At 39.7% G+C, this 16703-nt stretch overlaps 1 protein-coding gene across 6 annotated transcripts in view; it reads left to right on the top strand.

Annotated features, from left to right (window-relative positions):
• DBN1 (drebrin 1) overlaps positions 1–16703 on the top strand; it is a 45143-nt gene that overhangs the window by 12540 nt on the left and 15900 nt on the right. For all 6 annotated transcript variants that reach the window (XM_039356769.1, XM_039356766.1, XM_039356768.1 and 3 more), the window contains exons 2-3: positions 13765–13820; positions 14083–14195. In XM_039356769.1, coding sequence (XP_039212703.1) covers positions 13765–13820; positions 14083–14195 — 169 coding nt within the window. The remainder of the gene's footprint in view (positions 1–13764; positions 13821–14082; positions 14196–16703) is intronic.

The following is a 16703-nucleotide window of genomic DNA, read 5'->3' on the forward strand; positions in this document are numbered from 1 at the left end:
TTTGTCCCACACAGAGGTCTAAGTAATAGACCAACATAATTCTTTATGTAAGACAGTGCCAATTTGAAGGGCAAAGCTGTGAAATAAAGTTCAGAGTTGCATTGCTGCAACTGAAAAGGATCCGACTCTGATTTTGTTTCTTCTGATAGTGGCATGTAGAACAGTCCCTTAAAAGAAGATGGGTTCTACAAGCAAGCAGCTTTCTAGAGCAGGAAACATCAGATAACATGGTATCCAACATTTTGAGCCTTATGAATAAAAACAAGCTCTCTAACAGAAGTTGGAAACCAACCAGAAGTTAGACATAAGGGAAATATAATACTGTATGGTTTACAAACTGAAAACTAGGAAGCAATCTAAACTGCAACTGCAATCTTCCAGTCATGGTTTCCTAATATTCTTTTCAAGGGAGGCCATGTAGACAATTGCTGTAATGGAAATGTGAAGCACCTTGTTCAGTCCATGCAATAGCAAGAGCATGCCTCATTCACACAAACTTATGTGTATAGCATGCGGCTTCATGGGTTTCCTTGCCACAGAAAATGTGGCTGATCAAAGGAAGCTTGCTACATTACAGCTAAGTTCCCAAGGCACAGAATTTATGCAAACATTGTGAAGGCAGTCCTTCAATGATGTTTTTGCAGGTGTGTCTTCTCACCACGGTCCCATGCACATACACTCATAACTTTTGTTTCCCTCAGGTGTAGTGCGCAGCTGTCTTTTTATTGCAATAGCAGATGCAACCAGCCTGGTGTGAAATATTTGCACAAGCCAAAGGGGTTCTTGGAAGCATCAGGAACTTTAAATGCATTCAAAATTCATAGCTTTTCAGTGCTTTTCCTTCCTTGTCTGTGCTCGTGGGCTTGCTTTCCTTTACTGCCCTCCCTTTTGTGCCCGGGATCATTTGAATTGTTGTGTTTCAGAATTCAAGACAGGATCTGAGTAACTGGGTTTTCATTGGGGGGAAACCAAATTTTCTGCAATCACTTTGAGCTTAAGGTTATAAAATGGCCACATCTGCTTTGAAAAATGACTCCCCACTACAGAACTTTAAAAACTTCATTTCATAAGGGTAGAAATTCCCCTGTTCAGATATGATGGGCAAAAATGCTTGTGGAAGAAGGACCAAGTATGAAAGAAAGGTAGAGACTGCAAAGGGTGGGCCACAGCTCCAAATTGCTGCTTTTGCTAAACTGAGTACTAATTTGCAGAGCACTTCTGCCTCAATGCAGCAATATACATCCTCATTGACATTAAATGAAAAAGAAAGAGGTAAACTTGCTTACTACTATCATAGAAATGAGTCTCCAAACTCTGGAAGACCTACCCTGAAGACATCCCCCAAGACTCCCATGTTAAAAAATATAACATGGATAACCTGTAAAATGGACTCTTGATGAAATCCTGAGCAGAATGGCTCACTGAGAAATGCACGTCTGAGGGCTCTTAGCCAAATGAGTCTTCGAAGCTATCAGTCCAAGCATCCCAGAAGGATCCCATGTTCAGTAGTATCAAATGCCCCTGAGAAATCTAGCAGAAGCAATATGGATGTCTAATTTCTGAGGTAGCTCGTTCACCAGTGAGCTCAATGTTGTTACAGCCCCCAAACTGAAAAATAAACTGGAAAGAACACATGAGTTTAATCTGTATTAAACTTCAACAAGTGAGCATAACAAGAGGACTCTAATTATTCCAATATCTGTGGAAAGGCAAATTCTGTTAAGCATGGTTTTTCCAGGAAATTCTTGAATCTTGTTGATACCTTTTTTCTTCAGAGAGCAAAGGAAGGATCAATAAGACTTGATAACTAATCAGTAGTAAACTTAGTCAAAGATGTGGGAGAATTGCTATATCTAATTTGAGGGAAAACTGAAACTAAGTGCAGCTGAATGCATACTTTAGAGTTCAAGAAAGTGGTTTGCAACAAAAGCAGAGCAATATAACCAGGATTCCAAGGCAAGAGAAACTAATAGGATAAATAGTTCAAAACTGGTGGGACTTCTTTAAAAAAAAACCTGTCTTGGTTGAGAGGAGGAGGGTTCAAGGAGGCAAATGGAAAGAACAGGATGAATGAACAGTATTGAAACTGGAGTCTGTTAGAAATATGATCAGAGAATATTAGTTTAAACTGAATGTTTAAATCTTTTTGACCAGTTGAATTGTATCCTAGGGTATTGGAGGACTTCCTGGTTTTATGCATTGAGAAATCCTTAGGTACCAGGCAACTAGAGGAATGTCCCTATCTACAGGAAAAAGAAAAAATTCTAGAGAGATCATATAATGTGATTTATTATTAATAATACCCTGCCAGACTAACCTTATTTCACTTTGGCGACAGTGAAGTTATTACCAGGAAACATGGATTTTTCAAGAAGCCATTGTCAGATTAAATTAATTTCATTTTTGGGTCAGGTGATTTCCTTAGCATCTATAGAAATTCTGTAACATACCTTGCAAAGTATTTGACAAAATATTCCACAATACTCCCATTAGCAAGTTGTAGAAAGTATGACATGGCAATTAGGTGGATGTATAGTACCTCAAAAATAAAAACAGATTTAGAAGACAACAACGATGATCCGGGAACAAGAAAGTCCTATGAAGAGTGGCTGAAGGAAGGGGGAGTATTTAACTGTGACAAGAAAAAACTGATAGCACTCTTCAAACATCTAAAAGGATGTCACACAGCAGAAAGTTTAAAGCTTAAAATTGCCAGAGATGCTAGAGACAGAATAATTAATTGAAGTTAAAGGACAGCAAATTGACTGTATGTTAGGAAAAAGTGAGCATAAAAGTAGTTTGACATTGGAATTCAATTACACAGAGATGTGGCATATTTCCCTTTCAATCTGGCTTCCTTCATGAAGCAAAGGGCTGGACTCTGTGGCTCAAAGGGACCGTACCAACTCTTTGAATATGTGGGGATAAGTGGTAGTTACCAAGCCCATGTTTATCAAACTATTGCTGGGTGGGATGGGAAAATGTAATGCTTTCTATTTATGCCAATTTTTCTTTACAGATACTTTGGGAATGCAGAAGTAGGTTGTTTTTCTTCTAGCTGGCTGTTTTTTCGCTCTCTCCAGCCATTGACTTGCAAGTAAAATTGGCTGGGTACAGTTGGCTTGTATCAAATTTCTAGTTTTCAAGAAGAATTTATTATAAATCGTATTCTTAAAATGTCCCAACTCCCCCACAGATGTAAGGCCAATATGGGGCCAAAAGCCCTGTTTTTGGCCTAAAGTGTTTTATGTTGCTGCTTCGTAGAAATACTGAAGTTTCCATATACTATATTGTCATAGGCCGTGCTGTTGCTTTCATAACAAGGAAGTATTTGGAATAAAGTATGCACATTACACAATTTACATACCTCTATTTGGCATGGCTTTGTTCCTGTAATTAGCAGTTAACAAAAACTAAAAACAAAATTATAGGCTTGCAAAAGAATTATATGTTAGCAAAAAGAGGTAAGAGGTAGACTTTCAGCATGTGAAGAGGAAATCACAGCTAAAAGGCAGGTAGTGATTCTAGTTAGGGATACTAAAATTCTGTTGGGAGCAAAAGTTCTACATTGTTCTAATGAAAAACAAAAAGTACTAGCCTATATGAGACCAATTCCATTCCAGATGCTAATTAATTTTTTTTATCTTCATAGAACTTATGTATGCTCATGTCCATGGTTCATCCACCTTAGGGTGCAATACTGTCAAATCATTGGAGGCTTGAAGTAGAGTCTAGATGCCCCACTAACACCAACACTTGGGGCAAGGGAGAACCATTCAGAAACCCAGTCCTGCTTTCATTAACTCTTAAATCCATGCTGAGAGCAGAAAGTGGTTGCTTCACCTTGCTTATTGCAGGGCTGGTCTTGGACATACAGATATATAAATGGTGAAAAGTAAACCTAAGCATTGCAGACAGTAGAGTTGGAAGGGATCTTGGAGGTCTTCTAGTCAAACCCCCTGCTCCAGCATGAAACCCTATACCATTTCAGACAAATGTCTGTCCAACCTTTTCTTAAAAACCTCCAGTGTTGGAGCATTCACAATTTCTGGAGGCAAGCTGTTCCATTGATTGTTTTCATTGTTGGAAATTTCTCCTTAGTTCTAGGTTCTCTGTTTGGTTAGCTTCCGTCCATTGCTTCTTGTCCTGCCTTCAGGTGCTTTGGAGAATAGGTTGAACTCTACATCTTTGTGGCAACCCCTTAGATATTGGAACACTGCTATCACGTCACCCCTATTCCTTCTTTTCATTGAACTAGACATATCCAATTTCTGCAACTGTTCTTCTATGTTTTAGCCTCCAGTCCCCTAATCATCTTTATTGTTCTTCTTTGCACTCTTTGTATAGTCTCAACATCTTTTTTATATTGTGGCGACCAGAACTGGATGCAGTATTCCAAGTGTGGTCTTACCAAGGCATTATAACGTGGCATTATAAGTAGCAGAATTCCAAGTTGAATTTCAGCAGGAGTCAAGAAACCATGAGCTGTGTGTGATTCCCCAGGTTTCCAAGATTATAATGCTGAAATTTAGCAATGCTGTAAAAGTGGGAATAAGGAGCAATAGCAGCAGGAAGCCCCTAGGAAGCTTCTTTATCCTCATCCACACAAAGACCCCAAATTAGCCTGATGAATTAGGTAGTTTTAATGCTGTTTCTGAAGGACGAGATTTAAGAGAAGGGATAAGAGAAAATTGGCTCTAAGAGGCCCTCAGCTCCTATTCCCATCCTTAAAAAGAAAAGAAAAGAAAGATCAAAAGGTTTCAGCCCCACCCAAATCCCCAGATACCCTTCAGAAGAGAGAAATCCTGAGCTGCAGTCTGTGGCCCTTTAGAGCTCACTGCATTATTCTTTCTTATAGGCCTGAACATTTAAAATAATGCCTGGAGCAGAAAAGCAGGCTGGGTTTTGTGCTTCTTACTTCCATTACAGAAATTAAGACATCTGCTGGTGGAAGAGAAAATGTTATAATATCCATAACATGTTCATGTGCCAAAAAAAGAATATTAAGATGCCTCTCTCTAGAAAAAATCAGGAGAAGGAGGATTTGGCTGAGAGCAGGCCAGTTAACTAACCATGTTTTTTTATTCTCCCTTAATTCTAAGGATTACTATGTGGTAATATTAGTTTTTCTTACCCAACTGGAAAATTGGCATCTAGGAGAATATAATACACTACATATTATTTTAGCCAGCCTTTTGAACCTCTAAAGCAGGGGTGTCAAACCGCCAGCTCGTGGGCTGGATGCATCATAGCAAAACCGTGCCCACCCCATTGCCAGCAATGGCAAAAAACTCACGATACATCGTGACACATCACATGACGTTGTGAGTTTAACACCCCGGCTCTAAAGTGAGTGCCAAGTGTTTGTTGGATTTTGACAAAACAGAACTAGGTCCAGATTGCTGGCCAGCTGTGATTCTCATTGACCAATCCTATCTCGGCATAATGTAGTTTTGATTGGGTCTTGTAATGCTAATATGAAAGAGCCCCAGGTATACAATCTAAGATATTTACCCAAAGATCAGGAATGGGATTTTATTTAATTGATTAAAGAATCCACAATATCCAAGGGCAAACTCTTTGTTTCCCTGTCTATTTACTAATTCTGTCTGGTAAGGATCTCCAAACTCTCTGCTATGTTCTACCGATCACTCAATTGTTTAAATTAGTCCTACAGTGCAGATACTCTATAATTAACATAATAATACCCACTAAAGCTGAGGATAAAAAATATTTGTCCCAGGAGTTTTCATATTAGAATAAAGCAACCATACCCAGTCTGTTGCCCTCCAAATGTGAGCCACGGCAACCATCTTCCTTTCCAGCCTTTTATTTTCAAATATGGCTTATAAGCAGCTAATTGAAATCTTAAGCCTTCCAGGGACATATGGCACCCATTTCATCTCTTGAAATCACTGGAAATCTACCCCACTCCCTCTCCCCCAAAACATGTGTTGGATTCTTCCATTTGTAGAATGCAGCCCTCAACACGGTGCAGTGCTCAGGCTGATGAAAGTGTGTACTGCTTATAGTAGTGCAACACCTGAAGAGTATCAGATTGGGGAAGGTTGGTGATAATCTATAGCTGTAAGCCTTTGAACTTTATAACTGAGCACCAGTTAACTGGCACTATCATCTCTTTGTCTTTCTTGCTTTTCTTCTTCTCCTGCTTAAAAAAAAATCCTCTGATAAACTGAACGCAGTACCATGTTTAACATCACACTCAGATATTTTGAGTGTCACTCCAAGATGTTTAGATAAAAATATGCTTTTCTATGAACCAACAGGCTGCCAGCTTTTCAGCTGATGGAAATGCTTTCGGTATAGAGATCACCTGTCAAATTGTTTGCTGTATAGAAGGCAGAGATAGCAATAAAATAACGTACATAATTCCAGGAAACATTGATGGCTTCGCATGATTGAAACCGCTGCAGGCATATGTAGTTTCTCAGTACAGATGCTTTTAGCACATGTCAAATTCCATAAACAGCCATCACTGATGGAGACAGATGACTTTTAAACAAGGTTAACTACCTTTTAAATATACATTTGGATTCTTAAAATAAACAGGTTTCTTGGTTAATGTCAGCGAAGAAATGGCCAATCAATTCAGGTTCCTCAAATTTAGGTCATAGCAAATCTTCTTACTTTGGAAATAAATTGCTAACCCTATTGTTACTATGGAAAAAGAGAAACAAGCCAGCAGGCACCCTCAGAGTCTACCTAGAGCCTGCTGCAGCAATAGGAAAATAGGCGTCGAAAACCAAGGGTACAGGTAAAGGCACTGTGTCCCTCTTATAACAAATAGGAAACTGCCCATTGATCAACCACATTCTTCCAAAGGTGTCATTTGCAATCTGGCAAACTGAGTGATAAATTAGAGGCAAACTGCTGGCAAATGTTAGTCGAGTCTCAGGGCAGAGTTTCACAAAGAAATCTCAGTGATGGTGGTGGTTGGTAAATATTGTTCTGTATTTCTCTGCTGTTATCTAATAGTCAATCAAATTTTTCCCAGTCAAGAATGGCAACCCTTCTTGATTGATGATGTTCTATCAAGTTGATGTTAGCTCTTAATGACCACCTATATATATTTTCTCCCTAATGATACGCCCCTAACTTGGTCCTTCGGGTCTTCCGATGGTGCACTTATCATTACCAGAACACCAGAATAATAGTTGGAAGGGACCTTGGAGGTCCTCTAGTCCAACCGGCTGCTCAAGCAGGAGACCCTATACTATTTCTGACAAATGTTTGCCCAATCTCTTCTTAAAAACCTCTAATATTGGAGCACCCACACGTTTTGGAGGCCAGTTGTTCCACTGATTAATTGTTCTCACTGTCAGGAAATTTCTCCTTAGTTCTAGGTTGCTTCTCTCCTTGATTAGTTTCCATTCATTACTTCTTGTCCTGCCTCCAGGTGCTTTGGATAATAGCTTGATTCCCTCTTCTTTGTGGCCAACCTCTCAAGTATTGGAACACTGCTATCACACCATCCCTGGACCTTCTCTTCATTAAACTAAACATACCCAATTCCAGCAACCGGTCCTTATATATTTTAGCCTGCAGTCCCTTTTTTTTTTTGTTATCTCACTGCTGGTCATTTTCAGTCTCCTCTTTCTTTCCATCTTTATCCCCTGAGCTAGTTCTTTGCATAATGTGTCCAAAATAGAATAATTTGAATCTTGTAAAATTCCCTGTTCTGATGTCAAAGGAATGGACACATTGCCAAAAAGCTGGTTGTGTAAATCTAATGTTTTTATGAAAGATGAAGTCCATATTAAGTTCTTTAAATTCTAGCAGGACTTTGGAGCAAGAAATGGAGAGCAGATGGAACATAGTCTATGCTGGAAGGCGTGCAGTAGAAAAAAAATTAGCAATTCAGCAAATGGAGCACACGGTATCCAGAAAGAGACCTTACTCAGTAAACTCCCACTTTAGCCATTAAATACACAGAAGCGAAAGTGCCTCTCGATTTGTAATGCCATAGTGGCTCTGTACATGGCAGGAACCGCATACGGCCAAATGTCTCTCATCCCCCACTCCCCTCTAAATCACCTTCTTCTCATCATATGAACTGTCTCCTGCTGGATGGCAGTGTAGTTGCCATGGTGACAGAGAGATGCTGGTTGCCTTGATAAGCTGAGATTTAAGTCTCTCCACCCACGCAGCCTAGACCAAATTCTCTGTGCTCCTTCCTCCTCCTTCACAGGAGGCCTTCAGATGAGGTGGTAAAGAGAACTGAACCCCCTGTGCATGGGAGGTTGTGCAAAAGCATTTGGACTGGATTCCTGCTGGAAGATTGGCAATGGTGGGCAAATAGGCTTCCCTCAGCAGATATGGAAAAAAGGGCGGTATCTTAGAGACTGTCTCCATGGAGGCTCCTTCACACAAACCACGATAGCTCATTAATATGCAACTGCTGCTTTAATTTCACCACGCTCTCTCCCCTCCCTCTCCTCCTCCCTCCAGTGCTTAATGGGCCTGTCCTTCACTGCCAGAACTGTGTGGGTCTTTAAGCCCAGGTGGGAGAGCATTATGCCATTCTGTTTCTAGTTCTTAATTTGCTCTTTCAGTGGAAATCTTCTCCAATTCACAACCTTGCAAAGGACTGTCAATTTACATGTAGAAGAAAATGAATTGGGTTACCTTGCATTGGGTGCCTTGATTTGGGGGCTCGACCCATGCTTTTTAACTACAGTGCACTACAGTCACCCTCAGCCCGCCAGTAGCTTTGCTGCTCCAGGTTGAGAGAAACTGCAGTCCTGCGCACATGGAAGGCACTATAATTCGGTATCTTTGCCCTGTCATATTGCAGTTGGAATTGGACATGGGCAAAAAGTTCACCTGACTGATTGTCTAAATCAATCAGTCAGTTGCCTGATATAGTTGCCTGTCTCACAGCAGTGATTCTGAATCTTCACTCTGTCAGGCCAACTTCCCCTAAGTAAAGCATATGCCTTGGAAAATTCTGAGATGAGCTGTGTTCTAAAATAAGAAATGATAATTGCTCTTCTTTTAACACAATTTTGTGATGATCATTATTTTGCAGAAACTGTTAGGAAGGTAACTCTCTTTAGAGGCTGAGCAGTCGACACCTTGGTTTGCAGCCAATTATTAATCTGTCATTCTAACCAAAATCCCTGAAATACTTTGACAATATAAAGTTAAAGATACAAATGGGATTGTCTCATTTAGACCCAGACCTGCCTAGCCAATGCTGTCCTCAAAATGGCCAACCAGATGCTTTGGGGAATTTATTGACATACGTGATTGTATGTCACTGCCAAGAAACTTGAGAATGGGAGGTCCATAAGACAGGCATGACACAATAAAAATCTCCCATCATTTCTCCCATGATAGTAGTTGCTTCCAATAATAAAGCCATCATGACTAGAAAGTGTTGATAGCTTTATTTTCAAGAAATGTGTCTAGTCTTGTTTTAAAACTCTTCAAGTAGATTTCCAACATTACATTTTTGTAGAAACTATGTTGCTTCTCCTTTAACCTTCTATATGACTTAGAAAATTATTATTAATAATGCTTTTCCATCAATTTATTTGGGGCATACTCTGATCAGCTAACTGGTCAGCTTTTTATTGTTTCCTCTCCAAATCCTATTTTTTAAAAATTAGCATTATTTTAAGTACTTTCATATTTTCCGGTACAGAGGATGATATTTGGGATGCTTTTATTATATAAAGGTGCTGAATTGTTTTGGATTAAGGACCATTTTTGAGTGGAATGCCAGGAGCTATACTCCAAAAATTGGGCAGGAATAGGACAAAAATTAATGTTGATTTAATTTTAATTGACATTTATCAAATTAACATATTTAAATATAATTGATATTTTTCCATTTATTTTCTGTTCTGTTCAGTGGGGTCTGCAGGGGGCAAGAGAGTTAGAGTGGCAGAAGCAGCATCATGATGAAAGACCATCCTCTTTTCCACAATAACCATAAGGTTACATGAACTTAAGGGCAGGATGTGTCACCATGCTGCAATGCTGCTTTGATCAACTTGGCTAAGGCAGTGAGAGCCTCTGGATGGTGCTGGTTGTATTTTTTTTTTTTTTTTTTGCAACATTAGTGTGGGAGGTGCTTTCCACCCTCTTATTAGAAGACAAGTGATTTCACATCTGAGTTATTTTGAGATCTCCTGAGGAATTACATTCTGGACCCAATGATGCTTGGTATCCAGTTTTTTTTTTTAAGGAGGTTTTTAAGGAGGGCGTAGATTCACTCTTTGCCTTAATACCTTGACACAAAGACCTCTAGTTTCTTACTAAGGAGAGGTCAAATTCAACATAAAAATCTGAGATTTGAAATGACAATATTTTTTTAAAAAAGGCTCTGTTAAAAAAAAACTGATGGAAGCACTTCAATCTCACAAAATATTATTAAACTTAAGGTGATGTCCAGGAACAAAAATGTTTCAGGTAGGTATTCAAAAATCCAGAGTCAAGTAACAATTCACCCAGAAGCTTAGTTCTATCTTCTGAAGATGGAATGTTCCCTGCTTATTTAATTTCTATACCATTGCAATTTGCATGGGCTCTTGGAATTTGCCCCGAATAAAATAAAATTGCATACAATCAATAACACAATATAGATATAGACAATAAGACTATACCAAGGCATCATTTCCTGAATGTTCTTGGGAAATGCTCAGTCTTCACTAACTTCCAGATAGCCACAAGTGTATGTGTTATCCTGGCCTTGAGAGGAAGAGGAAAGAGTTCCAAAATAGGGATTTGCAATAAAAATGGCCAGATTTGGGTAGGGAGCATACATCAGGTAGGTGGAAGTGCTCCTGAGATTCTTTGAAACCAAGCAATGTAGGGCTTTATAAGCTAAAACCATTTATAATTAGAAACAAATTGCTAGCCAGTTCAGCCCCTTTGTTGTTGGGTGTCATGTAGCTATGGTGATATTTGTTTGCCAGCAAGTACACCATTGCATTTTGCAACAAACACAGTTTCTGAGTGATTTTCAAAGGCAGCCCCATAGAGAACCTCTTGCAGTAGTCCAGTTGTGTGATAAGTACATAAGTCACTGTTGCCAAGAGTTCCCACTCCATGTAGGGAACAACTGGGACAAAACTGAAGAACTCCTGACCATGCTTTCTATCCATCCATCTAGCAGGCTGTGAGTTTAGAATAAAGTTACACCTGAAGCTGGTAGAGAGCCCTTCTGAATAAACAGTAGCTCAGATTTGCTGTGGTTTAACTTCAGGCTGTTTAGTTCCTGAACCTCCAAACAGAGGTTGAGGTATACAGGTGGAAAGGTGGAGATATAAACAATTTAAATAATCTGCTTCCTCTAAGGCAGAGGTCTTGACTCTTTTATAACTTATGGACTTCAATTCCCAGAATTCCTCAGCCAGCATGCCTGACTGAGGAATTCTTGGAGTTGAAGTCCACAAGTCATAAAAGGGCCAAGCTTGAAGATCCCTGTTCTAAGGCATTTGATAACTAATACCTCACCATCTTCTGAAGAATTTTCCTCAAAAAAGGGAAGGTGAAGACCAGGCAACACTTGTCCAAAACAGCTGGGATGAAGGAAGCCTCTTGAAAAGGCAGTGTACCAGTGCCTCCTTCAAGATGCTGACAACATTCCCTCCCTTAAGAGACTGATTATTTCTTGGTCCCACTTAGTATGTGTCCCAAACCATGCATAAAACTAAACAAACTGAAGGAGCTAAGAGAAGCATGGATACAGTCTCACAAACAGCAGGGTTAAGGAGCACCTTGTCCACTTCATTAGAGCCCATCAGCTGAAAGAAGTCCTAGATAGCATTACAAGACATTATCCGGCATCACTTATGTCTTTGTCCATGAAAAATCCAGACTGTAGTGAATGTAACTTTTATTAGCGAAATGTTGGAGTAAGGAGTCATAGAAGCCAGGGGGAAGCTCTTCCTGCTCATCCTTCCCCTGGCAAAAATTGAACAATCTAAAGCAAGATTAGCAGGCCAGGATTGATGCTTTATTGCTCTTACTGCTATTGTGTAGGCTTGAACATAAGCTTATGCCGCTACGCAGTCATATTCACATTTCATTTTCCTCCACCAGCATTCCAGGCATAGTTACTGCTTCTTCATCTCCTAGTTTTTTTCAAAAAACTCCCTATAATTGGCTAATGGGAAGGGTCCACTTGGGAGCAATCGTTAAAGATGCCTCCTGAATCCAAAACTCTATGGCATACTCTAAGATCACTAAGAAGATTCCCAAATGCCCTCTGGAATCCACCTGCATCCATTAGGCTCCTGAGACAGACCTGCCTTGCAGAGGTCCTGGGCAACCATGAATCTCATCTGGAGCAGAGAGTGATCTAATTACGATGAAAAAAAAAACTTCAACCAAATGCCCTCCACATCATTAACTGTTCTGAGAAAACAATCCAGGTATATCTATGTGTATGAGCAGATTTATGTGGGAGATGCCTGTGGTTGTCCTGGAATTTCTGAGCCTTCCCCAAAGCTGTTCTCAAGATATGAAAATTAAAATTTCACAGCACTAAAAAGCTGGGGAAATTTCCAAACTAATTTTAACAGGTAGGTTTGAAAAAGCATCCTATTTAGCAGCACAGCAGTCAGAACATGAGCAGGACTGCCAACATATCCTTGTTGCCCAATCATACACATAGGCACACATGGTCTGTTTCCCCACAAGTGAAACCTTGGCCACAGACAAGATGTGTCTCATAATCAACACTATACCCCACCCAGTCCTGGAGTTGGTTGCTGAAATACTCAAAATTAGAGGGAGGGGAATTTCAGGATAACATCAGGGCTCTTCCCCCCCCTCCCCACAAGGTTTTGATAATCCATGCAAGATCCACTTGGATATTCAGTATCAAAGTGTGGATGAACATGTTTAAATTACAAGTAGATCTGGCATCTATCATTAGTAACTCAAGGCCAAGATCACTAGCAGTTTTATTTCTTAGATTTTGGATTGAAGTGTTTGGGCTAGAAGTGGGAACCAACACCAAATTTTTGGCCCTCTTTCTCCTACAGTAACTTGCCTAGTTCTTCAAGTCATGTCTCTCTCAATCCATTTCTTCTTATTATTATATTTATATTTTCCCAATAAGTATTGTTTTTGTGCATGACTCCTCTTAATTTCAGTGCATGAATACTTGTATTTCCTGATTTCATTTTCCCCGATTTCACTTTTTACAATCTCTCCATAAATCTAAAACTCAGACGATGTTTCAGATCTTGATGAAACAGACAATCATTCATGAAAACATATGTTATAATACTTTTAATAATTCTATTGCAAAAGAAAAAAACTTCAGCTGGGAAGTGAAATTCTGTACAGAAAACAATATATTTTAAATAAGTCTTTCTTCAAGGCCGGTATGGCATGCATTCTGTGCAGAGAGCATGCAAATTAACTCAGCATCAGACAGCAATTCAACTTTATGAGCCACATCTTTCACTTTTTGAAAAGCGAAAGGATCCCAAGTGTGCTTAGTCCTTGGGAAGTGTGAGGTTCACTCTGGTCTGTTGAAATCTCTATTCCAAATAATTAAGATAAAGTGTTTTAAAGCCATCCACAGTTTTTGGGACTGCAGCAGGGGAACAAATAATCAGCATGTACAAAACTACTGCAATACAAGCCATCACATTGTCTTTTTCTTAATAGTGACTCCAGCTTTCCTTTTGTGTAGGTTTGGGAGAGCAGGAATAGTCATACTTCTATACTGTGCTTTCCTGTTCCAACGTGTTTGCATTTATTTATTTTTTTTAATTCCAGGGCTCTGTATACCTATGAAGAAGATTCTGATAATCTGAAGCTGGCAGCCTCAGGAAGTGAGTATTGGAATCAAATGCTACTTTGTCTTTAGTCCAAGCAGTTTTTGCCTCCGAAAAAGGGATTTGCTCCTTCCTTCCATAGAGCATAATTGCATAATCAGAGGGTTGAATTTGGGACTGAGCTGCTCATGACTTACAACAGGAATCTCCCCAGATGGCTGAGAAAACAGATTTCATTTTATAAAGAGTATCCTAAGCTGAAAAGCAGAAAGGTCTGACTGTTGCTTTGTCCCATGAGTGTGTTGCTTTCTCTCCCCAGCTGGTGGCCTGCAAGAGCTGTCTAGCCATTTTGAGAACCAGAAGGTGATGTACGGATTCTGCAGTGTCAAAGATCCCCAGGCCACCCTGCCTAAATATGTCCTCGTTAATTGGGTAAGGCCTAAAAAAAAGCCTCTCTGGGGAATAGCTCACTCTTCTTTCCTGAAGGAGAATGTTTCATTTATATGCATGATATAAAACTGACTAGCCTAGAAGGACAAATTATGCCGTATTTAAAAGATATACCAACCAGAGACACTTCCTTCTCCCTCCTCCCGCCCTCATTTGATAGAACACTCAAGTAGTCCTATCTGGATTGACACTCGATAGGTAAGGCTGAGTGGCCTATCCTTGCTCTCACTATTTTTGTTTAAAATAATCTGTAAACACATTCATGTGTCTGGTTTAGGTAGAATTGTGTGTGCGCATAAATTCTTCTAAGGGGTTGGGAGAAAGAGGCCCCTTCCTAAGCCCTACTCAAAACATGAACTTGATCTGGATCAAGCAATTACATGTTTCCCTCATGGTAAAAAAAAAACCTGGACATAATCATTTTAAGCTGCACATATTGTGTGGTTTGGTCCTGAGTGGACTTAGCTATCTTTCAAGAACTGGACAGGAGAAGAACTTCCAAGTGATGATTTCCTGGTCACAAAGTCACATTTTTCCCTCCCCTCCTTCCTGCTCTTACAACACAGGAGTCTTTTGGGGATCTGTGCTAACAGCCTTAAGATTTAGGTAGGATTTAGGTAGAAAGTGACCCTCTAATATCTTGAAATTGATCCTCATGATGAAGGTTGATATCTTTCCAAACTTTTGGACCAGTCATACATGACCATTTTTCAACACAAGATGATCTCTTTGTAAGAGCATCTGGGCTTTCTCCTATTCAAGAAAACATCAAGATGGCTCTGAGGAAAAAGCCAGTACTTTTAGCAGACATATTGCTGGCTTCCATTGACTACAGTAGATTGTACAGTATTGCCCTCTAATGGAATTACTGTGGTAATAAACAGCATAAGTTTAAACTGCCTGCCTCACCATTCAGAAACCGCCCATTCTCACATTACCATTCTGTATTTCCTTCCTTCTTCACTCCCTAGTTTTTAACCTACATTTTCAGCACCTAACTTAGACCTTGGCTAATGGAAATGTTTAAATACAATATTCTTTAGGGAGAAAATAGCTTGTCAATTTTTTTTTAAAAAATAAGTGAATTCTCAGCAGGAATATACATGGCATTTAAAAAGAAGGCGGTGCTATTTTCCAGTTATTCAGGAGAAGCCTAAGAATCTTGAACAACAGTTTCCCACTGCTGTGTCCACACTCTCAAGGATTATCTCCCCCCCACCAGATGATGTGTTGGATTATAACTATAATTACCACCAACCAAAATAGCTATAGTTGTGCTGCTTGAAAATGATGGAAGTTATATGGAATACATTTGAGGATGCCAGGCTAGAGAAAACTATTTGAGGAACATACTGAAAGGATGTTCCTTGGTGTTTTGCAGTAATTGAGATGGCAAAGAAACAGCTGAGTGTATTTGTGAATTGCGACCATGTCTGGCTGCCTGGAGGTGATGGCATTTTCCTGGATATCGCATGTTTGAATACTGCTGAGGAGCAGACCTTCCCATAAATGCAGCTGCTTTGCTTTGAGATTAAGAGCAGCTACTGAGCTGCAAATTATTATCTTAATTTAGAAAGTGAAAAGGGAATGGACAACATGCCCTCAGAAGAGCTTGTCCGCTTCTCCACTATGAGAGGATTCAGTACAAAGCAATAGAAGCTATATTAACTGTATGAGTTCCAGCTTCCTTTTTCCAGATGTTGCTACGAGAGTCCCCATGGAGACACCCCCTATTTGTATTGATAGGCACAGCTGGAATTTCACAAATGGAAGACTAAAGGCTAAAATGGCTCTCACAATAGTGATTGGGGTTGGGGGTGGTCACAGAACTGGTGAGATTGTTCTTCCCCATTCTTCCAACCTCTCTGTTTATCTTTGTAAAAAAATTTTCCTGGGTGGGCAAACATCCACACAATGCTTTAGATTGCTGCCATCCGTGTATATACAGTATTTTTAAAATTTTTCTAAGAATGTCTCTAGACTAGAATTTGTCTATGGAGATTCTCAGTCATCCAGGTCATGGTTGTCCCAAAGGTGCTTTTTCAAAAGCAACTCTGGGCTTTCTTGTTTTTCCTTGAAGACATTTCTCTTCTCATCCAAGAAGCTTCTGTTAGAATTGAAGAAGCTTTTTAGCGAGAAGCAAAAGGTCTTTAAGGAAAAACAAAATCCAGTTGCCTTTTGAAAAAGCACTTTTGGGTCTCTTTGTAACCTGGAGGTATCCTTAGAAATATGTATAATGCTTTTCTTTTCTTTGCTTTCTGTTTAATGAAAATTGTATTGACTAAAAATCAGGGCAATTGGAACGCCTCAAATGAGGGGAACACCTTGGCACCCACAGAATTTAAGAGAGGTCGGAGGGAGAGGGGCGTCACTTTTCTACATTGCTAGCAGAATGATAAGGCTTTTGTCTTAAGTATCACATCTTTTGTTGCTGGCCCAAATGTATGAGAGGAAAACCTTTCATTTCTGAAACCTAAGGAACGCTACTAG

Source organism: Crotalus tigris, unplaced genomic scaffold (assembly GCF_016545835.1).
Source record: "Crotalus tigris isolate CLP2741 ecotype Arizona unplaced genomic scaffold, ASM1654583v1 scf7180000018829.1913635, whole genome shotgun sequence".
Lineage (NCBI taxonomy): Eukaryota > Metazoa > Chordata > Lepidosauria > Squamata > Viperidae > Crotalus > Crotalus tigris.